General features: G+C 47.1%; 1 protein-coding gene across 1 annotated transcript; it reads left to right on the top strand.

The window, feature by feature from the left end:
- The first annotated feature begins 3,781 nt into the window (after positions 1 to 3,781).
- PLEK2 (pleckstrin 2) lies at positions 3,782 to 23,801 on the top strand. The gene is made up of 9 exons (XM_003924450.4): positions 3,782 to 3,980; positions 12,181 to 12,345; positions 14,735 to 14,916; positions 17,107 to 17,198; positions 17,455 to 17,642; positions 17,874 to 17,975; positions 19,511 to 19,594; positions 22,285 to 22,363; positions 23,123 to 23,801. The coding sequence occupies exons 1-9, from the start codon at positions 3,939 to 3,941 to the stop codon at positions 23,248 to 23,250; spliced, it is 1,062 nt and encodes a 353-aa protein (XP_003924499.1). The 5' UTR covers positions 3,782 to 3,938; the 3' UTR covers positions 23,251 to 23,801.
- The last annotated feature ends 129 nt before the right edge of the window (positions 23,802 to 23,930 follow it).

Here is a 23,930-nt window from a genome sequence, read left to right on the forward strand (position 1 = left end):
GTGATAAAGGAAATTCAACCTACATGGGAATGATTAAATACAGTCATGATGAAATTCTATGCAGTTATTTAAATTCTGTTTTTGAATTACTTTTAATGACCTGGTTAAAAAAAAAAGGCAGGGTTCAAAATTTTTAAATAAAATTTAATTTAAAAACTATGTGCATATAAACATACTGATCATCTATGTGATAGATTTGGGGTGGTTTTGTCTCTTTTGGTATTTTCTAAATTTTCTAATATGCACAAATTTACTTTTATGGTCAGAAAAAAAAAATGTAGCAGCATTTTTTATAGAAGTCTTTTCCAGTTCCGCAGCCAGAGCCCTTCCAAGCCTTCACCCTCTTACTACAGGATGCTCTGATGCAGGTCACTGATGGGGGCAGTGCCCTGTATTTGCCAGGAGCCAGCCTTAGCTCCATTAGCCTGTATTCTGACCCTGGTTTTGCCACTAACTGGCTACAAGACCTTGCACATGTCATTTTATTTCCCTGAACTTTGAGGGTCTTCATTTATAAAATGAAGCATCTGGATTAGATGATCTTTAGGGGTTAGATTGTGATTCTGTGATTCTGATAAACTCATGAGGTCCAGGCATTCATTGTGAATAAGTTTCCATGATTTACCCTTTTCCACTGTATGTCTCTTAAACAGGGGATTCTTATCTGAAGCTAGAGGAATGATTCTCTAACGGCAGATTCTCACATCAGGCTGTGAATTACCTATACCCAAACCCAGACCTGATAGTTTTCTACAACTCAGCACCCTAGGCATTATCTGTCCCTTCCCCTTCACTACAAAAAGAGGAGGAGCTAAGAGGGTCAGGGACCTTTCCACATCAGTCTCCAGGGAGGAGCAGTGTCTGTCTGTAAGCTTCTTTCTTGTCCCTGCCCCCTCCCCCAGCTGTTTACTGCTGTCTGCTTCCTTCTGTCTCCATCCTCTTCCCTATGGGTGAGTTGGGCTTATGTCATCATGGTTCCCTGGTGGGCTGGTGGCTCAGCCACCGCAGCCTAGGGAAGGAAGGGGTATGACTCATGCCCCAGTTCCGGTGAGTCAGGCAGGGTGGGCTGGACCAGGGGTTTCCTAGGACAGGAAGCACGTTCTAGGTGTGCTTTAACTTCTTTCTGGCAGGGCCCTGCCAGGAGAGGGCACCCATCTTTCTCCCATTCCCATTTCTGTGAACTCATTCAAGAACCCCTCTTGCCAAAGAAAATGTCACCTCTTCTAAGCCTCAGAAGATTGTGTCTGGGTGGGGCTAAGACAGACTCTTTGAGGAAGGAGATGGACAGACGACAGTTAGAGCAAAAGAGGATTATAACTTCCCAGCTCAACCTCTCAAGTCCTGGGTTTCAGCCCAGCCAGGTTTCAGAGCTGGGACAATTCCTTAGGAAGCAAGAGTATTTGCAATGCCCTGGAGCTGTGTAACCTTGAGCAAGTTATTTAACTGTGTGGAGCTTCAGTTTCCTTGACCAGAGAAATGAGATCATAAACTCACCTCATGGGGTTGCTGTGTGTTAGATAAAACCTAGCACCTACTACTACTACGGGCCTGGCTTCAAAGGTGCCGAGCCGATGTTCGTTCTGAATCAGAATGGAAGCTCCACTGCTTTGGAGCTTCCTGGGAAGTCTAAAGGCCAGTTCGTGCAGAAGCCTAGAGTGGGCCGTTGGGCTAGCACACAGTGACCCAGACCCTATGAGTTTTCCTTGGGGCTGGGGAGTGGGAGCAGGAGTTGAGGGGAAGTAACATGTCTACTACAGACACGAAGAAGCGGTGCTGTGGCCAGAGCTCCAGGGCAGGGACTGGTCTGGGAGCCGGCTTCAGTCTGGTTCTGAAAGGCACCCCCACCTTCCACAGTCTGGTTCACCTTCTTCCTCTCTGGAGCCTTCTCTTCCCTTACAGGCTTCTGAGGGCCTTTCCCATGCCTGGTGAAGAGTCCTGACAGGGCCCTTCAAACTGGAGCACAAATAATGAATGTAGGCCAGCCCCATGACTCACACTGCAATCCCAGCACTTTGGAGGCTGAGGCAGGAGGACCGCCTGAGCCCAGGAGTTCAGGACCAGCTTGGGCAATATAGTGAGACCCTGTCTCTAGAAATAGAAAATGTTTTAAAAAATGTGTGACTGTGTCTTAAGGATTGCTAGACAGAATCAGTACTATTGTACTGATGTTTCCTTCTATTCCGGTGTTCAATAGGGCTGGATAGAATATTGTTGTTGATCCTAGCTATTTAAAATGTTAGCATTTTGTTCATTGTGGATTTTTTGACATTAATTTTTATTTTTTTAAAATATTGGCCAGGTGTGGTGGCTCATGCCTGTAATTCCAGCACTTTGGGAGGTTGAGGTGGGTGGATCATGAGGTCAGGAGTTCAAGACCAGCCTGGCTAAGATGGTGAAACCCTGTTGGTACTAAAGAAAAATACAAAAATTAGCTGGGCGTGGTGACGGGCGCTTGTAATCCCAGCTACTAGGGAGGCTGAGGCAGAGAATTTCTTGAACCCGGTAGGTGGAGGTTGTAGTGAGCTGAGATCGTGCCATTGCACTCCAGCCTGGGCAACAGCAAGACTCTGTCTCAAAAAAAAAAAAAAAAAAAAGAAAAAAAAATCGCATTAAAATATTATTTTTCTAGGTCTTACATGGTGTCTTGTACCTATAATCCCAGCACTTTGGGAAGCCCAGGCAGGATGATTGATTGAGGCCAGGAGTCAAGACCAGCCTGGGCAACATAGCAACACCCCATCTCTACAAACAACAAAAATAAACCAGCCAGGCATGGTGGTTCCTGCCTGTAGTCCTAGCTCCTTGGGAAGCTGAGGCAAGAGGATCTTAAACCTAGCGTTTAGCCGGGCGCGGTGGCTCAAGCCTGTAATCCCAGCACTTTGGGAGGCCGAGGCGGGTGGATCACGAGGTCGAGAGATCGAGACCATCCTGGTCAACATGGTGAAACCCCGTCTCTACTAAAAATACAAAAAATCAGCTGGGCATGGTGGCTCGTGCCTGTAATCCCAGCTACTCAGGAGGCTGAGGCAGGAGAATTGCCTGAACCCAGGAGGCGGAGGTTGCGGTGAGCCGAGATGGTGCCATTGCACTCCAGCCTGGGTAACAAGAGCGAAACTCTGTCTCAAAAAAAAAAAAAAAAAAGAAAGAAAGAAAGAAAAAAGACCTAGCGTTTAAGGCTGCAGTGAACTATGATCACACAACGACACTCCAGCCTGGGTGGCAGAGAAAGACCCTGTCTCAAAAAAACAAAAAACAAAACCTAACATCTATTTGTATATATAATGTATCTAGATTACTCCTTGGAGCCCCCTTAAATTTTGCCCTTAATGATGGAATTTTTGGCTTCACCTTTTTTGAGGGAGTAGGGTAAAATCTTGGGGACAGGGGGCCCTGCTGACTGTGCCTGCCTCCCTAAAACTGTGACCTTCTTGTTACTGAGGGGTCTTCTCTGCCCCCATCAGAGGCCAGGATAAAGTTCCCAGCCCAGTTCCGGCTCATCCACTGTCCCATCTCCTCCTTCCAATGAGCTCAGGAATGGCTCCAAATCCTGGAGTCCTTTCGCTTTTGTTAATTCGATAAGCGTTCCTGGAGGGCAATCTGCTAAGTGCCAGGGAAGTACCTGGCGAGGACGCTGAGCGGAGACTGGATCAGTGAGGGGCGCGGGGCGCACCTGGATGGGGCGGGGCTGGTAGACTCTGTACCTTGACGACCAACCACCGACCCTGGAGCACCTTCGGTTGGAAACGTCACGTAAGAAATCCCGACCTGGTCTGACTTCCTGCCCCGGAGCCTCAGGCTCTGGACACGCGCCAGGGAGGCGTCGCCCGGCCGCATCGCAGCCGCTTCCTGGGCGCGGGCTGCGCGGGCTGCGCGGGTGCCGAGAAGCGCGAGGCACGGGCACTGCGCACCTGGGGTGGCCCTGGCGCGTGGGCGGCGACATGGAGGACGGAGTGCTCAAGGAGGGCTTCCTGGTCAAGAGGGTGAGTGCATGTCCGAGCCTCGGGACATTGCCCGGGTGGGGCCACGCCTGTGCGGCTCCCTTAAGTGGGGCCAGACGCGCGCCCCGCGACGGGCTTGCCCTGGTCCCTATCCCCAACCCATGCAGAGCTGCATGTCTGAAAGGACGTGGGGTGAGCAGTGGTTGGACGTCCGCCCGGAGCTGGAGGAAAGCTTTAGACAGAAAAGAGGGGCCGTGCAGTCGAGGACAAGAGTCTCACCTGGTTAGCGCAGTATGGAGTCGGGGCCGGGGTACCGAAGCAGGGGTCTTAATTACAGCTTGTTAAAATGTTATCAATGGTATGGTATTTAAATAAGATTTACTAAGATAACATAGGTGTACTCTGTAATTTACAACCTGTGAAGAAGGAGGAATGCTATGTGTCCTAAGCATCTACTGTTGGCCAGCCGTGGACATTGCCTCATTTTATCCTTCCAGCAGCCCCGCGGGGTCAGTGGTACCTCAATGGCCCCCTTTCATCAAGGCGGAAAACGAAGCCCAGAGGAGTTAGGGAACTTGCTCAGGGTGGTGGAGGCAGGATCCGGATCAGACCCACTCAGGTTGACCCAAAACTTTTCCTGCCTCCCGAGTGCCGTGCAGAGTGGGTATTGACATCACTCTATTACAGATGGGGAAACAGGATCAGAAAGATGAACTAGCTTGCTGAGAGCTCCAGAGCCAGTAATAGCTGGGACTGGAACTGCATGTTCTGACCATCCCTCCTCAGTCCTTCCCCACCATGCCAGGTGGCCCAGGGCAAGCAAGAGTGCAAACAAAAACTTGGTACCTGGGATTAAGGTAGAAGATGAACAAAAAAGAGCAACTGCAAGAGGAAGTTTGTTATTTCAAATTTTTTTTCCTAATTTGACCTTTTTTTTTTGAGATGGGGTCACCCGGGCTGGAGTGCAGTGGCACAATCTTGGCTCACCACATCTTCAACTTTCCAGGCTCAGGTGATCTCACCTCAGCTTCCCAAGTAGCTGGGACTATAGGTGCCCAGTATTATGCCCAGCTAATTTTTGTATTTTTTTTGTAGAGAGAGGGTTTCACCATGTTTCCCAGGCAGGTCTGAACTCCCGGGTTTAAGTGGTCTGTTCACCTTAGCCTCCCGAAGTGCTGGGATAACAGGCGTGAGCCACCACACAGAGCAAAATTTGAACAATGACATTAACACTAACCATTTATACTGCCACTGCCACGATGGCATAGCAAACAGACATACAAATCCAGGACTGAGCTTTCTGGTTCCTCTACTGAGTTTTCAGCTGCGGAAGGGGAACAAAGAGGGATGAGGGACGCTTCCTTTCATCTCCTCCCTGGATGACTGAATCAGCCCTAAAGTCTCAGATCACTTTCATTTTCCCCACAAAATGTGTCCACATGTGTTGTATGTTATTTGAGGAGAGCGGTGGCTGTTTGCTGGAAACAGTAAGCAAGGAGGGTAGAGGCTGATGCCAGATCAAGGGTCAGACTGGGTAGAGCAGTACAAAGTGCCACGCCCACTTCTTGCCACTGTGGCTGAACTGATAGGCCAGTTTCTCACAGCATGTGGAGGTGGCTGCACCTCAGAGAGACGACACATGGGGAGCTTCTGTCATCCTAATCTCACATTTAACTGAAGCTTGGGAGGTGGAAGGGAGAGGGAGAGCTGGGCATGGGGCTTTTGGTTGGCACGGTTGATGGCTGGGCCCAGTAAGGCTGTGGAGGGATAGAGTTAACATGGAGACTGATTTTTCTGATGTGGCTTTGGAAGTTTTGGGGGGCCTCCTCCTGTTCCTGGGGGTTACCTTCCATCATTCCCTATCACCCCCACCATGCTGAGAGTCAGAGGAGAGCTAAGGGCAGAGCCACAGAGCTCCCAGGTTATCTCCAGGAGAAGGATGGGAGTTCTCTTTTGGGCGGCCTGGTTAGGGAATCCAGAGTACAGAAAATGAGTAGTCAACAGGTCTGGTCCCCATAAGCCCTTGGAAAAGATGGGGCTTGGCTGAAATACCTAGAGCTCATTGCAGCCAAATCTAGGGACTGGGATTTGGAGCCTGACCCTGAGGCAGAAGCCACACCCCTCCCTGCAGGGTGAGGATGTGGCTCCAGAACCCCCGTTGAAGTCCCAGCCTGCTGAGCAATCTCAACTTTTTCAACCGCCCATGACCCCTTTCCTCTTGGGTGGCAACAGTAGTCCCTATGTCCACTGGAGAAGCTGCAGGCTTTGACAGGGGGTTCCACAGTTTTAGGAGAGTTAAGAGCTCAGAAGTGGGGCAGGGCCTGAGCTGGAAGCGGGAGTGCAGAACAGTCATCACTGGTGAAGGTGAAGCCAGAGACAGGCAGGGACACGATGGAGTTGGCTCTTAATCCGCTCAGACAAGAAAAAAGTAGAGCTCCAGGCAAATACGGGGAGCTTATTGGGCTTGGCTCTCCGGGGAGTTGGGGGAAGGAAGTGGGGGATGAGCCATGGGCAGGAGTGCTTTTTCTGGGAGAAGAGGCAGAAGCACTGCCAGGTGTCCCTGCCCGGCTCATATTGTGAATAGCATTGCAATGTGAACATGCTCCGGCCTAGAAATTGTATGTGTAGGGCTTTTTCTTTGCTGTAAAACTCTATAAAAGCTTTATAACAGAGTTATTTTTATTTTATTTTATTTTATATTTTTGTAGAGATGAGGTCTCACTCTGTTGCCCAGGCTGTTTGGGTTTGCCTTCAAACTCCTTGCTCAAGTGATCCTTCAGCCTTGGCCTCCCAGCTTGCTGAGATTAGAGGTGTGAGTCACCACATCCCACCGTTATTTATTTATTTTATTTAGACAGGGTCTCACTCTGTTGCCCAGGTTGGAGTACAGTGGCACCAGCAGGGCTCACTGCAGCCTTGACCTCCTGGACTCAAGCAATCCTCCCATCTCAGCCTCTCTAGTAGCTGGAACTACAGGTCCATGTTACCACACCCAGATAATTTTTTGTTTTTTGCTTTAAATTTTTTTTTCTTTTTTTTTATAGAGACAAGGTCTCACCATGTTGCCCAGGCTGGTCTTGAACTCCTGGGCTCAAGCGATTCTCCCACTTTGGCCTCTCTAAGTGCTGAGATTACAGGTGCCCAGCCAACAAAGAGTCATTTATTTATGTGGTTAAAAAAAAAAAAAAAAAAAAAACAAACTGAAAACTACCTGTCTGTCCCCACCAAATGACTAATTAAATTATGGTTATACAGATTTTGAAAATGTTTATAGTATTAATATCCAAAGAGTAAAATGATAAAATGTATGAGAAAAAATATGCATAGAAGAAAAAGACCAGGAGTTCTGGAGGCTGGAAGTGCAAAGTCAAGGTGTTGCCAGGGTCACGCTGCCTCTGAAACTTGTGGAGGAGGATCCTTCCTTGCTCTTCTAGCTTCTGGTGCTTGCTGGCAACTCTTGGCATTCCCTGGCTTCTAAATACATCACTGCAATCACTGTCTCTGTTATCATATAACCATCCTCACCCTATGTGTCTCTTAGTGTCCAAATTTTCCTCTTCCTGTAAGGAAGACACTAGTCATATTGGATTAGTTCCCACTCCAGACTAGGGTGACTTCATCTTAAGTTGACCGTATCTGCAAAGACCCTATTTCCAAATAGCAACACACTTGCAGGTCCAGACCTTAGCACTTCGACATATCTTTTTGAGGGGGATATAATTCAACCTGTAGCAAGTATCATCCCATCTTTGTTTTCCTTTCTTTCTTTTGTTTCTTTTTAATTTTCTTTTCAGGAGATACTGTCTCACTATGTTATCCAGGCTGGAGCACAGGGACTATTCACAGGGGTGATCATAGTGTATTGCAACGTTGAGCTCTTGTGCTCAAGTGAACTTCCTGCCTCAGCCTCCCAAGTAACTGGGACTATAAGTACACACCACTGGGCCCAGTTAGCATCTCTCCTTTTCTCAGGGTTATACGGCCTTGGGCAAGACCTTTCTGGGCCTCTGTTTCCTTATCTTTAAAGTTAGGGGCTCTAAAAATCAAAACAATTGAACTGATGGACACAAAGAGTAGAAAGCTGATTAACAGAGGCTGGGAAGGGTGGTGGGGGGCTGCAGGGAGGTGGGAATGGTTAATGGGAAAAAATTAGAAAGAATAAGACCTACTATTTGATAGCATAACAGGGTGACTATCGTCAATAATAATTTTACATTTTAAAATAACTAAAACAAAGTAGAATTGGATTGTTTGAAACTCAAAGGACAAAGGCTTGAGGGGTAAAGGCTTGAGGGGGTGGATACCCTATTCTCCGTAATGTGATTTTTTTTTTTTTACTTTTCATAATGTGGTTATTATGCAATGTATGCCTGTATCAAAACATCTCAAATACCCCATAAATACATATACTTACTATGTACCCACAAAAATTAAAAACAAAACATTTAAAGTAAAAAAATGCGTCAATACCCCTTGCATGGAACTGACAGAAATTTCCTTAAGTGGAAGGGACTCTGGGAAATGTAACATTTCATCCAGGAAAGTATAACATCTCTGTATTTGTTTTTGTTTTTGCTGTTGTTGTTTTTTCCCTCTGTCACCCAGGCTGGAGAGCAGTGGCACCATCATCTTGGCTCACTGCAACCTCTGACTCCTGGGTTGAAGTGATTCTTTTGCCTCAGCCTCCTGAGTAGCTGGGATTACAGGTGCATGCCACCACACCCAGCTAATTTTTATATTTTTGGTAGAGACAGGGTTTCACCATGTTGGCTAGACTGGTATCAAACTCCTGATTTCAGGTGATCCACCCACCTCGGCCTCTCAAAATGTTGGGATTGTAGGTGTGAGCCACCGTGCCCGGCCTGTATTTGTATTTTCTGCCCAATATCTGTTGGTTGCATTTTTCTCCTCTTATATCATGTTTCCTTCCCTTCCCTATCATATTAGTTTGCAAGAGCTGCTATAACTAAATATCACAGAATAGGTGGCTTAAACAACTAAGATGTATTTCTCATGGTTCTGCATGTTAGACGTCCGATATCAAGGTACCAGCCCTTTGGTTTTTTCTGAGGCCTCTCTCTCCTTGGCTTGCAGATGGCACCTAATCACTGTGTCCTCACTGGTCTTTCATCTGTGTGAGTGCTCTGTGTGTCTAAATCTCTTGTTCTTTTTAAAATTATTGTTATTGTTATTTTAGAGACAGGGACTCACTCTGTTGCCCAGGCTGTAGTGTAGTGGCATAATCATGGTTCATTGTAGCCTCAACCTCCTGGGCCCAAGCAATTCTCCCACCTCAGCCTCTTAAGTAGCTAGGACTACAGGCACGTGCCACCATGCCTGGCTAATTTTTATTTATTATTATTATTATTATTTTATTAATAGACACAGGGTCTCACTATGCTGCTCAGGCTGGTCTCAAACTCCTGGGCTCAAGCAATCCTTCTGTCTCAGCCCCCCAACTTGCTGGGATTACAAGCATGGGCCACCACACCCGGTCTAAATATCCTCTTCTTATAAAGATGCTAGTCAGATTGGATTAGAGCCCATCCTAATGACCCCTTTTTAATTTAATTCCCTCTTTAAAGGGGATGTATTTCCAAATACATTCCTAGTCTCAGGCACTGGGGCTAGGCATTCAACATATGAATTTTGGAACACATTTCAGCCCATACTACTTTTTTTTTTTTTTTTTTTTTTTAAGAGGGAAGGTCTCATTCTGTCACCTAGGTTGGAGTGCTGTGTGGTCATAGCCTGCTGTGGCCTCAAACTCCTGGTTTTAAATGATTGTCCCTCCTCAGCCTCCCAAGTAACTGGAACTACAAATATATGCCACCATGCCCAGCTACTTTTTAAATGTTTTTGTAGAGATGACATTTCACTGTGTTGCCCAGGATAGTCTCAAACTCCTGGCCTCAAGTCATCCTCCCACCTCGGCCTCCCAAAATGCTGGGATTAAAGGCATGAACTACCATGCTCAGCCCTAAGATTCTTTTGCCCGCTCCTCTCCTCCACCTCCCACCAGTCCCCGTACCATGAACTTAGATTGCATTCTCCTCTTCCTACCAGCTACAGCCTTGGGGGCCAGCAGTTTACTGCCTTGGATTCAGTAGCACCCAGATGCCCCAGACCAGTCCTGCTAGTGCTGCCCTAGGACCCCTACAGTTGGGAGGGGTCATAGGAAAGGGACCTGAAGCTGAGCTATGTGCAGAGCAGTAGAGAACCCAATAGCTGAGAAGTCAAAGACAAATATTTTTTGTTTCTTTGAGCATGTCTGCTTGTCTCAGGTAAAACTGTCAATGGCCATACTACATGGGGATGTAAGTAAGGAACAAAGTAAAGAGCAAAAATGTGCAATTCCACTAGACTGCACGAGCCCTCTCCTAAGAACAGAGTGGTCATCGTGTAGTGTAATAACACTGAGACATGTTAATAAACTCTTGTCAGATTAGCTGTGTTATAAGTCTTATTTCGTTGTCACAGTAAATTCTATTTGGGCTCAGGTCAGGGCTCACAAAGCTCTGTTATATGCACAAATAACTTTGGTGCAGACAATTCCTTCTACAACTTTTGGTTTTCTAACAGTTCTCAGTATGTGCTGCATGTAGAATAGAATCATAGCACCAGAGATTGGCCTTTGATATGAATCAGTGCTAGGCAAGGAAATGAGTGAGTTGGGGCAATTGACTTTGATTCAGATAAAGCACTTCTCTGGGTTAGAACCTAGCTCTAAGTTAGGCTTTGGAAATATGCCAGGAAGGCGCTTTCGTGATTGTGTACTAAACTCATTCGTTTCTGATCCCTCAGCAGACATTTCCTCATCCACTGATCTGTTCTAGAAATAGTCAGGCTCTCCATGTTCACCTGGCTATTCTGTCCATTGGCTCTATGACCGACCTGAGAACCACCCAAACTACCCAGGTCTTTATGCCTGCCGCACCTGGCTAGGTAAGACTATTAGAGTCCTTAGCACTGGGAGACTATAAGTGGCCTCATACTGCCTTCATCCTTTGACTAGTAATATTCTTTCTAGGAAAGTATCCAAAGGGAAAAAAAAAAAAAAACAGATGCAGGTCAAAATTTATGTGCAAGGATATTCATTACAGAATAGTGAAAAAAATATGAAACAACCTCAGTTACAAACAATAGAATTTGGCAAGTAAACTATGTATCCACATGATGGTCATTAAAAATATGTTTTTGTTTTGGTTTTTTTTTTTTTTGAGACAGAGTGTCGCTCTTGTTACCCAGGCTGGAGTGCAATGGCGCGATCTCGGCTCACCGCAACCTCCGCCTCCTGGGTTCAAGCAATTCTCCTGCCTCAGCCTCCTGAGTAGCTGGGACTATAGGCACGCGCCACCATGCCCAGCTAATTTTTTGTATTTTTAGTAGAGACGGGGTTTCACCACGTTGACCAGGATGGTCTTGATCTCTCGACCTCGTGATCCACCGGCCTCGGCCTCCCAAAGTGCTGGGATTACAGGCTTGAGCCACCGCGCCCGGCCAAAAATATGTTTTACAGAAATTTAATGTTGTGAGAAGATGCTCGGCAAAGCCAAAGGAAACAGGGACTGGGCATGGTAGCTCATGCATGTAATCCTAGCACTTTGGGAGGCCAAGGTGAGAGGATTTCACAAGCCCAGGAGTTTAAGACCAGCCTGGGGTATGTAGTGAGACCTTGTCTCTGCAAAAAACCGGGTGTGGTGGCACACAACTGGAGTCCCAGCCACTTAGGAGGTTGAGGTGGGAGGATCCCTTGACTCCAGGAGGCACAGGCTGCAGTGAGCTGAGGTCATGCCACTGTACTCCAACCTGTCTCTTTTGAGACCCTGTCTAAAAACAAAACCAGAAAACCAGAAAATAAAAGTATATGTAAAATAATCGTAATTTTTTAAAAAAGAATGCAAAAACTAAAAGTAAAAAAGACTAGAAGGAAATAGATTATGTTAGCAATGGCTATCTCCTAGAAGTAGGATTACAGGTGAGTGATTTTTCTCTTCTTTTTACTTTATAGTTTCTTTCAAGGTTTATAACCAGAGAAATGGCCAAATGGGAACTAGAAGGTCAGTGCCAAAGGTCTTTGCTACATACTCAGAAGACATCCAGACACAAATCCTGCTGTCTCCCTTGTTGGAGAGTTGTTTCCATGGCACAGTCTGGTTACCTGTGCCACCGGACACCTCTCTCTGAACACCATCCCCTCCCCTCAGCTACCTCACCTCAGGGCTTTCTTGTCTGTCCATAGGGCCACATTGTCCACAACTGGAAGGCGAGATGGTTCATTCTTCGGCAGAACACGCTGGTGTACTACAAGCTTGAGGGGGGTCGGAGAGTGAACCCTCCTAAGGGCCGGATCCTCTTGGATGGCTGCACCATCACCTGCCCCTGCCTGGACTATGAAAACCGACCAGTAAGTGAAGGTCCCTGCTCTCCAGTTCCTCCTTGCCCCAGACCCTGCCCACCTCTGGCTTCTTTGGGAAACTGGTATGGGTAGGAGGAAGAGCTCAGAGTTAGAACTGGAAAACTTGGATTCAAATCCTGGCTATACCACATACCAGGTATGTGAGCTTGGACAAGTAGCTAAACTTCTCTGAGCCTTTGTTCCTCATCTGTAAGATGGAATGAAAAAATTACCCCTGAGTGTCTCATGTGCTTATGGTGAGGACCTTGAAGGTCATGGTGTATTAGAGCACAGTATGGGCTGGGAGGCAGGTGCCACACAAATCTGAGTAATTACTGCTATCTTGGGGCTCACTATGATGGCTTTCATCCCCTGAGGGGTCTGCGTTCCATAGCTAAGGGGTGGCTTCAACCCTACCGTTAAAAAAGTCTAGGCTGGGCGTGGTGGCTCACGCTTGTAATCCCAACACTTTGGGAGGCCAAGCTGGGTGGATTGCTCCAGGTGAGGCATTTGAGACCAGGCTGGCCAACATGGTGAAACCATGTCTCTACTAAAAATACAAAAAGTAGCTGAATGTCGTGGCAGGGGCCTGTAATCCCAGCTACTCAGGAGGCTGAGGCAGGAAAATTGCTTGAGGCCTGGGATCCAGAGGTTGCAGTGAGCCAAGATCACACCACTACACTCCAGCCTGGGTGACAGAACAAGACTTAGTTTCAAAAAAAAAAAAGTCTAACAATGAATCATTTATCAAGGGCCCATTATGTGCCAAGAAATTTGCAAGGCATGGAGAAATCGAGGAAGAAAATGGTAAGACTGTTTCTTTGTTTTGTTGGGAAAGCAAGTGGTTAATTAAAAAACATTTGGCATTCCAATGATGACACAGCTATCAAGAGCTGCAGAGAACTCTTTATCCCTGAAGAGGAAAAAGATATTTCAGGCTGGGTCAGGCAAAGCTTCAGGAATAGAGATGTGGGTAAAGACGGAACAAGGAGAGAGGCAGTCATTTCGAACAGGTAGAATATCTTGAGTAAAAGTAAGAAGACTATACCTGGAGAGAGGTGGGTGTGGCTTCTGGGGAAAAGGGCCTCCAGTGCGGTCAGCGGGAAACCTTCACTAAAGGAGTGATAGGAGCTTGGTTTGGGCCAGATGAAAGTAAATGGAGAGCAATTGAAGATTTTGAGTGACAGAATGGTCTGATGAAAACTCTCTTAGAGACCGGATGCAGTGGCTCATGCCTATAATCCCAGGACTTTGGGAGGCTGAGTTGGGCAGATCACTTGAGATCGTGAGTTCAAGACCAGCCTGGCCAACATGGTGAAATCCCTTCTGTACTAAAAATACAAAAATTAGCTGGGCGTGGTGGTGGGCTCCTGTAGTCCCAGCTACTCCAGAGGCTGAGGCAGGAAAATTGAACCCAGGAGGTGGAGGTCGCAGTGAGCCAATATCACGCCATTGCACTCGAGCCTGGGCGACAGAGTGAGACTCTGTCTCAAAAAAAAGAAAACTCTCTTAGAAAGATCTTAGAAAGACTAAAATGAGGCCAAGATGGTGGCTCACACCTGTAATCCCAGCACTTTGGGAGGCCAAGGTGGGCGGATCATGAGGTCAGGATCATGCCCAGGAGTTCAAGACCACCCTGGGCAACACGGTGAAACCTAGTCTCTACTAAAAAATACAAAAATTAGCCAGGCGTGGTGGCACACTCCTGTAATCCCAGCTACTTGGGAGGCTGAGGCAAGAGAATCGCTTGAACCTGGGAAGTGGAGGTTGCAATGAGCTGAGATTGTGCCACTGCACTCCAGCCTGGGTGACAGAGTGAGATTCTGTTTCAGAAACAAACAAACAAACAAAAACAAAAAAACAAAGTGACCTGGCTAGGAAGAAGCTGAAACTGTATCCCATGAGAAATGTGTGAAGGACTTGATGCTTAGACAGGAGAAGACGGAAGGGAGCATGACTAGCAGTCCACTCGAGGTAGGCACTAATATCCTGTCATTTCCTCATGTGCCAGATGTCCACAGCCAAGTGGCAGAGCTGGGGTTTGTGTTCAGATAGGTCTGACTTTAAAGCCTGGGCATTTCCCTCTTCATCGTAGGGGCTGCTTAGGAGGTGAGTCTTCATCTGTGTGGTTCTAGGAGAGAGAACAGAACCAGCATCTCCAAGAAGCAGTCCCTACACTACCTTTTCCGCAAGGGGAAGGCGGCCATGTGAGGCCATAAGCTTCCTGTCACTGGAGATGTCCAAGTGAATCCTTAAAGACCACCTGCTGTGTGGCCAAGGGCTCGGGGCATTTGGCAGTCACCATCTCCTAGATTCTCCAAGGGCCCCATCATTTTTGCTGCCCGGCATCCTCTTGCTCTGCCTGAGTGCTGGCCTGACTGGCTGTCTCTTCCCACAGCTCCTCATTAAGCTGAAGACTCAAACATCCACAGAGTACTTCCTGGAGGCCAGTTCTCGAGAGGAGCGGGATGCCTGGGCCTTTGAGATAACCGGGGCTATTCATGCAGGGCAGCCGGGGAAGGTCCAGCAGCTGCACAGCCTGAGAAACTCCTTCAAGCTGCCCCCGCACATCAGCCTGCAGTGAGTTCCCCGCCTGCCAGGCTCTGCACAGCCTTTCCTGCTTGTGTGCAGTGGGCAGGGGACCCGGCCCTTTGAGTGGGGTGGGGGCTCTGTGCTTGCTGCACAGCCTGGCTAATGCCACCATCATGCTTCATCGTCCCTGTCCTGTACATATTGTTTTCTCTGCTTGGAAGTGGCCTTACCTACCTGCCCCATTCCTATGAAATCTCTCCAGGTTCCTGCCACCTCTGCACACCTCCATGACACAAGATCCCCATTCCATTTCAGCCAGGGTGCTCAGGGCTGTGTCACAGCTCCCCCAAAGTCTTCTTAGTCTGTTTTCTGTTACTTTATAACAGAATACCTGAAATTGGGTGACTCATAAGGAGGAATTTATTTCTTATCACTATAGAGGCTGAGAAGTCTAAGGCTGAGAGGCTGCATCTAGTGAGGGCCTTCTTGCTGGTGGGACCTCTCTGTGGAGTCCTGAGGCAGTGCAGGGCATCACACAGTGAGAGGGCTGAGCATGCTAACATTCTTGTTCCGGTCCCTCTTCCTGCTATAAAGCCACCAATCCCATTCCCATGATAATTCATTAACTCATTTAACCCATTAACACATGAATGGATTAATCCATTCACAAGGGCAGAGCTCCCATGACCCAATCACCTCTTAAAGACATCACCTCTCAATATTGCCACATTGGAGATTTTCAACATGAGTTTTGGGATAAACACTCAAACCACAGTAAATCTCCACCAACCTCCCAGGCAACAGAACTGTTACACCCATCAAAGATGTATGAGTCCATTTCTGGGTTCACAAAACCTCCTTACCAGGGGAGTCTTTGAAACCTTGACTGTATACCTCCTATGAGTCTAGAGAGCTGCTAAACACTGTTGGGTACAGGGAGGAGCAGCTGCAGATAAGGGTGGGTAGGCAGGTGGGTTCAAAGATAGTTCAAAAAGTAGCTGGTGAGGGGTTGGACTTAATGCAGGAGATCACAGAGAATCATATGGGCTAATGTGTACTCTTGGGGTTTTTTGCTTTTCTTCTTTTAGGACAGGGTCTCACTCTGTCACCCAGGCCAGAGTGCAGTGGAGAGATCATAGCTCACTGCAGCCTTGACCTCCCGGGCTCAAGTGATCCTCCCACCTCAGTATCCCAAAGCACTGGGATGACAGGTGTGAGCCACTGTGCCCAGCATACACTCCTGTTTGTAAGTTAAAAGTCACACCTCTTTGGTTTTACTACAAAAGCAGTGTGTGTCTGGCATAGAAATATTTGAACGTTTAGAGAAGCAAGAAGAAAAAATGTCTAAAAATCCTGCCTCTCAAATGTTGATGCATAACTGAATACCCCATTCTGTGGTGAGGAGGTGTAAACAAACCTACCTACAAAGACCAAGGGAGCTGAGAGGCAGAAGAAAGGGGCTGACAAATCCAGTTTCTCAGAAAGAGGCATTTAATAGGGAATTACAAACAGAAGTGACATATCTGCTGGCCAAGGGACAGTGAATCACCACACTCATCCTTCAGAAAATATCCTTTCTATAGCAAGCTTTTTTGGGAAAATGTGCAGTTAGTCATGCTTCAGACTTTCTTGTGAAACTTGTGACCACTGGGGAGGTTAGATAAACATTTTATGAGGGGTGATGTAGGCTATGGGAATACTGTGGTGTGCAGGAGTCAAACATCCATCATCGGCCCGGGCACAGTGGCTCACACCTGTAGCATTTTGGGAGACAGTGGTGAGTGGATCACTTGAGGTCGGAAGTTTGAGACCAGACTGGTCAACATGGTGAAACCCTGTCTCTACTAAAAATACACAAATCAGCCGGGCATGGCGGCACAAACCTGTAATCCCAGCTGCTTTGGAGGCTGAGGCAAGAGAATGACTTGAGCCCAAGAGGTGGAGGTTGCAGTGAGACAAGATCATGCTACTGCATCCCAGCCTGGACGACAGAGTGAGAACTCCGTCTCAAAAAACAAACAAACAAAAAACAACATAAAATCAGTCATCATGGTGGCTTCTCTTCAAGATGGTATCACTCTTTCCATGCAAAAGGCTGCTTTCCTACACCCCCTTTCTTTGTGATGTGTGTCACACCATTCGCCACTTGCTTTATACCCTTAGCAGTGACTTTGGACCTTCCCTTGTACCTGCCAGTATGATGAGGGTTCCCTCTCCTTTGCCTTCCCTTCCATGTAGTCAAATTGTGGACAAGATGCACAACAGCAGCAGCGGGATCCGTTCAAGCCCCAACATGGAGCAGGGAAGCACCTACAAAAAGACCTTCCTCGGTGAGCCAGTTCCCCAGGGCTGGGCTGGGCACTCAACCTGGGACATGGTGATGCAGGGCTCAGCTGTGTGCTTGCCTGAGATGGCCACGTGTGGGTGTGCAGCCATGGCTCTATGCAGCAGGTATGGCCTTCAGTTTGCTCTTGGGTAGAGCTCTACGAGTCTGCCCAGAGGGCCAAGGTCAGTGAGGTCATTGGCCACACACCCCAAGGACGCTGGTCCGTTGCCTGCCACCTGACTGGTGCTGTTCTTGGCTAGGTTCCTCCCTGGTGGACTGGCTCATCTCCAACAGCTTTGCGGCCAGCCGTCTGGAGGGGGTGACTCTGGCCTCCATGCTCATGGAGGAGAACTTCCTCAGCCCGGTGGGTGCCCGGAGCATGGGAGCCATTCGCTCTGGGGATCTGGCCGAGCAGTTCTTGGATGACTCCACAGCCCTGTATACTTTCGTAAGTTAGGGAGTGGGTTCTTGCCACCAGGGCAAAAGTTAAGGAATACACAACAGAGTGGGGTCCTGGGGTCCACAGTCACTGGAGGAGGCCTTGGGCTTGGGAGATGACTTCATCCTGATGCAGAATGTGGATTCTGTTCTGAGGAATTCCCTTTCCCCTCTGACAGCCCCCAAAGCCTGGGCCTGGGTCTTTTCTGTAGCAGAGTCCTCCCTCCCTCCTTCCCTCTAGGCTGAGAGCTACAAAAAGAAGATAAGCCCCAAGGAAGAAATCAGCCTGAGCACTGTGGAGTTAAGTGGCACAGTGGTGAAACAAGGCTACCTGGCCAAGCAGGTACGGCTGCTTTGGAGCACGGAGGAAAGATGGACAGTTCTCAAGCTCAGGGGAGGCAGCAGTGAGCCCAGAGGAAGGGAAGGGCTGAGGCTGCTGGAGGGCACCAATTATAGCAGAATCTACGAAGGCAGGAGCCTAGCACCAGCCAACAGAAGCAAGTCAAAGAATGGGGACATGTCACACTCACACACGTGTGCCAGACACAAGGGCTGTTTGGGAAAAATGTACTCTGTACACACAGAATTATCACAACATCAAAAAACAACTTCTACAGAAGTGCCTGTCTTCACATATTTGTCTTGGAGGCTTTGCTGACTGGTTTGAGGTTTTGCACGTGCTGGCCTTCTGTTCTTTGGGGCATTCTGGGGTCTCTGCTTTCCCTTGTGAGATCCTGCACATCCCCTTGATACACTTTCTGAGCTAAAAACAATTTTCTTCACTAGGTCAGTAGGTTGAAGATCAGACTCTGCACTGTAAGGCCCAGGGTTCAAAGCCTGGCCATGACTACTACTCTTAAACCATGTTTGGGAGAGCAGCTGTGTTGAACCGGAGGCAAGCCATGACTTGCAGCATTCCTGCCTGTGCCTAACAAAAAGGGTATTCAGTGAACAAAATCACCTTTCCTTGGCACAGGAAGTGTAGCAGACATTTCGCACGGCCTTGTGTTTGTGCACATGTTGTGTACCATGTGACTGTGCGTATCTGCACAGAGGGCATGTACGCGGCTCAGCATCACTCCCACTGTTGCTTGGAGCATGTGTTGTTGCTGTCACCTGCTTCTTGCATATCAGGATCCTCATCTTCTCTTAGATTCTTACCATCCCCACCGCTGCCTGTCTACCCCAAGGCCCTGTTTCTGCTGGGCCTGATGGGAGTCCTTCCTGAGGGAGTGTGAGGAGGGTGTGGGAGGGACTCTGAAGTTGTTCCTGACTAGGAGGGCTAAGGTTCATGAGGTAACCTTAGTTCTCCTGGTCAGTGAGGCCGAAGAAAGTCACACACACACACACACACACACATCAGCTTCTTACACGTTTAGATTTTATCATATAATTGAGCATTTCTTTTTTTCCTAATGCACAACGTGAAAGTGGTTTTACTGCACGTGTGGGCGCACATGCAGACTGCACAAATATACATGCAGCTGCAGGTTTGTTTTTGGACTGACTTGGCTCTTAGCTGGTGCCCCTGGGTTCAAGTTTGCCTGTGTGCTCCCAGCCCAGCTGATACCTGCTGCCTCCCTGTCCTCTTTTATGCCCTGAGCGGTATGTGTCCCCTTTCCTTCTGCATGGACTCTCTTTGGCTCTATTGACTTGACTTAAGGTGATAGCATTTTTGCTAGTGTCACTGAGTGAGGGTGTTGGCAGAGAAGTCTGTGACATGTCATTGCTATCCTTGGGTTTCCTGCTGACTGGTCTTAGAATGTAGTCCCATTAGAGTGGGGTGGCTTGCTGGGGGTTTGGCATTACATGTATAGATGTGGGAGAGAGGGACACACAGCTATCACCAATGAGCTTTGAACCCTTTCTTTGCCTCAGGGGCACAAGAGGAAAAACTGGAAGGTTCGTCGCTTTGTTCTGAGGAAGGATCCAGCTTTCCTGCATTACTACGACCCTACCAAAGTGAGTGTGCATGCTGGCTCCATGCTGGTCCCATGTTGTGATGCCCCCAGACACTCCTCTCCTGGTACAGCGGGCAGCTGGCTGGACATGCTGCCTTCCCATGGCACGCGGCATAACTTGTGCTGCACCAGACCAGGCCTTTCCTCCCACTGTCCAAGCTGCTCTGCCCTGTCATCACATAGGTGCCTGCTTCTCAAACGGTTTCTTCTATGCCTAATCCCCCACTTCCCATGAGAGGGCATCTTTATCATTTTCAAAGAAAAGCATTTCTTGATTTTCCCCAAAGCCTGTTTTGTGAATAGGAAGGATGAGGTAGGCTGACAGAGACTCCTACTGGCACTTCCCAGCCTCTCCACACTTTCCATTCAAAGATCCCGTTAATTCTGCCTCCCTCCACTTTTCCCCACCTATGTTTTGAAAAGTTTCTTTCACCATATATTTAAGCCATAATTTGCTAATTTGCTTTTTAAAAAACTTTGATGGCAAAGTTTAAAAAAAATATTTTTCTGTTTCTGATACTAGGTATTGACACATGCTGAGTGGATCTAATTCCAGTTAAAAGAAAAGAAAAATGGCCCTTTAGTTAGCTGTTCAGCCTTGTCTTGGGAGATGCATGACTTTCAGTAGTTTTTGTCGAAACAGTGAAGAGTGGGCAGTTCTTTCCTCACTGAGCTTCAGTCAGGAACTCCTACCCTAAGCTGAGAGCAGCTGAAGGAACCTTGCCAGGACCCTTCCAGGCCACAGTGGGGCCCAGGGCCAGGGAGGGATGTGGCAGGAGGAGCCTCCAGAAAGCTCGGGTTGACCTCTCCCATGGGTCATGGTGGCCTGGCTACAGGAGTTCAAACTCCTTCCTTCCTGGCTACCTCAAATCCTGTTTGAAGCAAGAAAAAAAAAAGAAATTAAAAAACACTTTAGTTTTGTATTTAACTCTTAACACAGTCCAGCCTAATCTACTTCCTTTGTGCCCTTGATGAGTCTGCTGTCTCGGCTTTTAAAATAGGAAACTGAGAAAATATATGTACACATATGTGCCTATGTACACATATCTGTAAGTACATATATGTGTAAATATATGTATATACATATATATGTGCACATGCACAAATGCTCACATATGTACGCAGATGGAAACAGTGCAGAAAAGATTACTCAAGACAGGCGTGAAAAGGAAATACAAGAATTGTCAAATTTCAGGGCTGCAGGTACAAGATAAGGAACCATCTCAAAAGTATTCTGCAGTTAATTTGTTCCCCACTTTACTCCCATTCCTTCTGCTGTTTGGGCTGAATGCCCCTCTCCTGCCCTGGGACCTACTGTGCTATGCAGGCCGAATTCACACCTCCTGTCCTCCCCGGGACTGCCCTTGAACCCTCCAGGCTGGGGCAGATCTCTTCCTTCTCTGAACTTTCCTCCCGTTGGCATTTAATAGTAAAAATATTTCCGGTATTTTAATTTTTTTATTTTTATTTTTTTTTTTGAGACGGAGTTTCGTTCTTGTTGCCCAGGCTGGAGTGCAATGGCACCATCTCGGCTCACCGCAACCTCCACCTCCTGGGTTCAGGCAATTCTCCTGCCTCAGCCTCCCTGAGTAGCTGGGATTACAGGCACGTGCCACCATGCCCAGCTAATTTTTTTTGTATTTTTAGTAGAGACGGGGTTTCACCATGTTGACCAGGATGGTCTCGATTTCTTGACCTCGTGATCCACTTGCCTCAACCTCCCAAAGTGCTGGGATTACAGGCTTGAGCCACTGCGCCCGGCCTTTCCAGTATTTTATTTAACCATTTTATTTTTGCCCTACCTCTCGCTGGACCCAACATGCAGTATGAAGTTGATTATTGATTAATTGAAGGGTTCCTGGGGCCTGAGGCATGTGCTGTGTAAAATTGCTCTGAATGGTCCAGGGATACCACAAATCACTGTTTTGTATCACAGAGTTTCATGCTATGCACATGCTAGACCTGTTTGACAATGTCCAATGTGCAGGAATCTATCAACTTTGCAGAAATGATTACTATAGCTGGGTGTGGTGGCTCATGCCTGTAATCCCAGCAATTTGGGAAGCTGAGGAGGGCAGATCCCTTGAGGTCAGGAGTTCGAGACCAGCCTGGCCAACGTGGTGAAATCCCGTCTCTACTAAAAATACAAAGCCAGCTGTGGTGGCATGTGCTTGTAATTTCAGTTCCTCGGGAGGCTGAGGCGAGAGAATCGCTTGACCCTGGGAGGCAGAGGTTGTAGTAAGCTGAGATCGTGCCACTGCACTCCAGCCTAAGTGACAGAGTGAGGCTTCGTCTCAAAACAATAAAAAAAAAATTACTATAAATATATATTTTTAATTGGTTTGTAAGATGCACACATGGGTTAAGAAGCCAGTGGATGCTTTTCCAGGTAGCATGTTGGATCAGAGGCTCTGTTTGAGATATCTCCAGGAATGAAAAGCAGATTTGCAAGTCTCCAAGACTGGTAACTGCAACATTGGTGGGAACTACTGCTACGGGCTGTGAAAGGAAGAGGCCCAAGCTTCCTTACTGATGCATGCAGCTTTGACCATGTGATGTCCAAGTTTGGCTTCATCTTTTGTTACAAATGATTTGTGCTGAGTTCTTTAGCTGGCCTGAGTTGTAGGGGGAGTACAGCTCTATCCTTTTGTGCACTCACAGATTCCTAACTGGGTCTCCTTTCTTCTGCAGGAAGAGAACAGGCCAGTGGGTGGGTTTTCTCTGCGTGGTTCACTTGTGTCTGCTCTGGAGGATAATGGTGTTCCCACTGGTAAGATGCAACTTCATCCCCGGCCTGAAGATCTCAGGGGCCTCCCTCCTGCACCTCAATAATGCCCTACTGATGGAACAACAGCTTTGGGAGCTAAGCAGGGCTTTCTCAATGAGACAGAGTGGTGTGAGTTTTGAAGTGAATTTCAGAATTGAACAAAGGATATGTTCTTGGTGTTTTTAAGAATACAGTTAAGTAATCCTTATGTTAATAATCTTTGCCCTCAGTTTCTGTGCTGATGGCCCACAAGCTTCTGCCTAAAAATAATAGCTGAGGCTTACACAGTGCTTTAGGATTAACAACATCCTTTAATATCTATCATAACACTAATTTCACAATAGCCAGCCATAGTAAGAAGATATTATTCCCATCTTATGGCTGTGGAATTGGGGTTCCAAAAAGTTAAACAATTTAAAATCAAACTCCAAATTCTGTGCTTGCTTTTAACATAAACATACTGGATTCTTTGGTGTAAATGAAGTGGTAGATCTATGGCATGCTACCATCTTCAGCATAGGAGCAGGCAAGGGCTAGCAGTAATATCCAGACATAACCATTGGCAGGCCTTAGGACACTGGTGAGGGACAGGAAATGGGAGGAAAGGGGATATCGTCTGATGGGATTCTCTAACTGTATACCTTTTATTTAAGAAATACATCATTGTATGGTTTTGTCCATGTCTCATGACTTTCTGCTGGTTCATTGTGAAAGCAGGCATCCTATTCAATCACTGATTTTTTTTTCTTTTATTCTGCCTAGGGGTTAAAGGGAATGTCCAGGGAAACCTCTTCAAAGTGATTACTAAGGATGACAAACACTATTACATTCAGGCCAGCAGCAAGGTTGAGCGAGTCGAATGGATTGAAGCTATCAAAAAACTAACATGACAAGGACCTGAGGGAACCAGGATTCTTCCCTCCTACCAGATGACACAGACAGGATTTCCTGGAGAATGGGAGTGTGTTAAGACTTTTGACTTCTTTGTACGTTTTGTACTTCTTTGGAAGGTGAATGCTGAAGAGTTCCTCAGATTACAAACAGCAGTGGTACCATTTCCTTCCCCATCTTCACGTTACCAACCTGGAAAGGCTAGAACAGCCATTAGGTGTCAGCATCTTGAGTTTTGCCCAGCATCACAAACAGCCATTCCCTTGGGCATGAAAATAGGTTCTCTTTGTTGGAACAATTATACTGGCCATGCCATAATGCTGAATAAAACTCTTCTTATGCAGTTCTCTCTTAACTTCTTAGGAATTAGTAAAAACTGACTTTTGTTTCTGGTTATCAGAATCCTATACAAAGTTTTATAGTTTTGAAGCATCTCTGTCCCTAAGATATACTTCATCTTAAAGTGGGGATGGTGGCAAAACTTTGAACATTCAGAGAATATTGTTTTGCTTTGGAAAACAAGCCTGAATAAATATTATATATTACAGAAGTCATGCACTCTGTCAGAGAACTTAATCACATATACAAAAAATACATACATAGCTTTTCCATGAAAAATGGGCATTTGGAGATGGAGAGTAAGACAGAGAAAGGACAGAGAAAGATGTAAATAGGGAAG

The sequence above is a fragment of the Saimiri boliviensis genome, chromosome 2 (assembly GCF_048565385.1).
Source record: "Saimiri boliviensis isolate mSaiBol1 chromosome 2, mSaiBol1.pri, whole genome shotgun sequence".
Taxonomy (NCBI): Eukaryota; Metazoa; Chordata; class Mammalia; order Primates; family Cebidae; genus Saimiri; species Saimiri boliviensis.

Bases quoted from the DNA above. Each gene is read 5' to 3' on its own strand.
- PLEK2 (XM_003924450.4), top strand. From the start codon at position 3,939: ATGGAGGACGGAGTGCTCAAGGAGGGCTTCCTGGTCAAGAGG. The intron at 17,976-19,510 runs GTACGGCTGCTT...TCTTTGCCTCAG, and splicing joins AAGGCTACCTGGCCAAGCAG to GGGCACAAGAGGAAAAACTG. The intron at 22,364-23,122 runs GTAAGATGCAAC...TATTCTGCCTAG, and splicing joins GGATAATGGTGTTCCCACTG to GGGTTAAAGGGAATGTCCAG.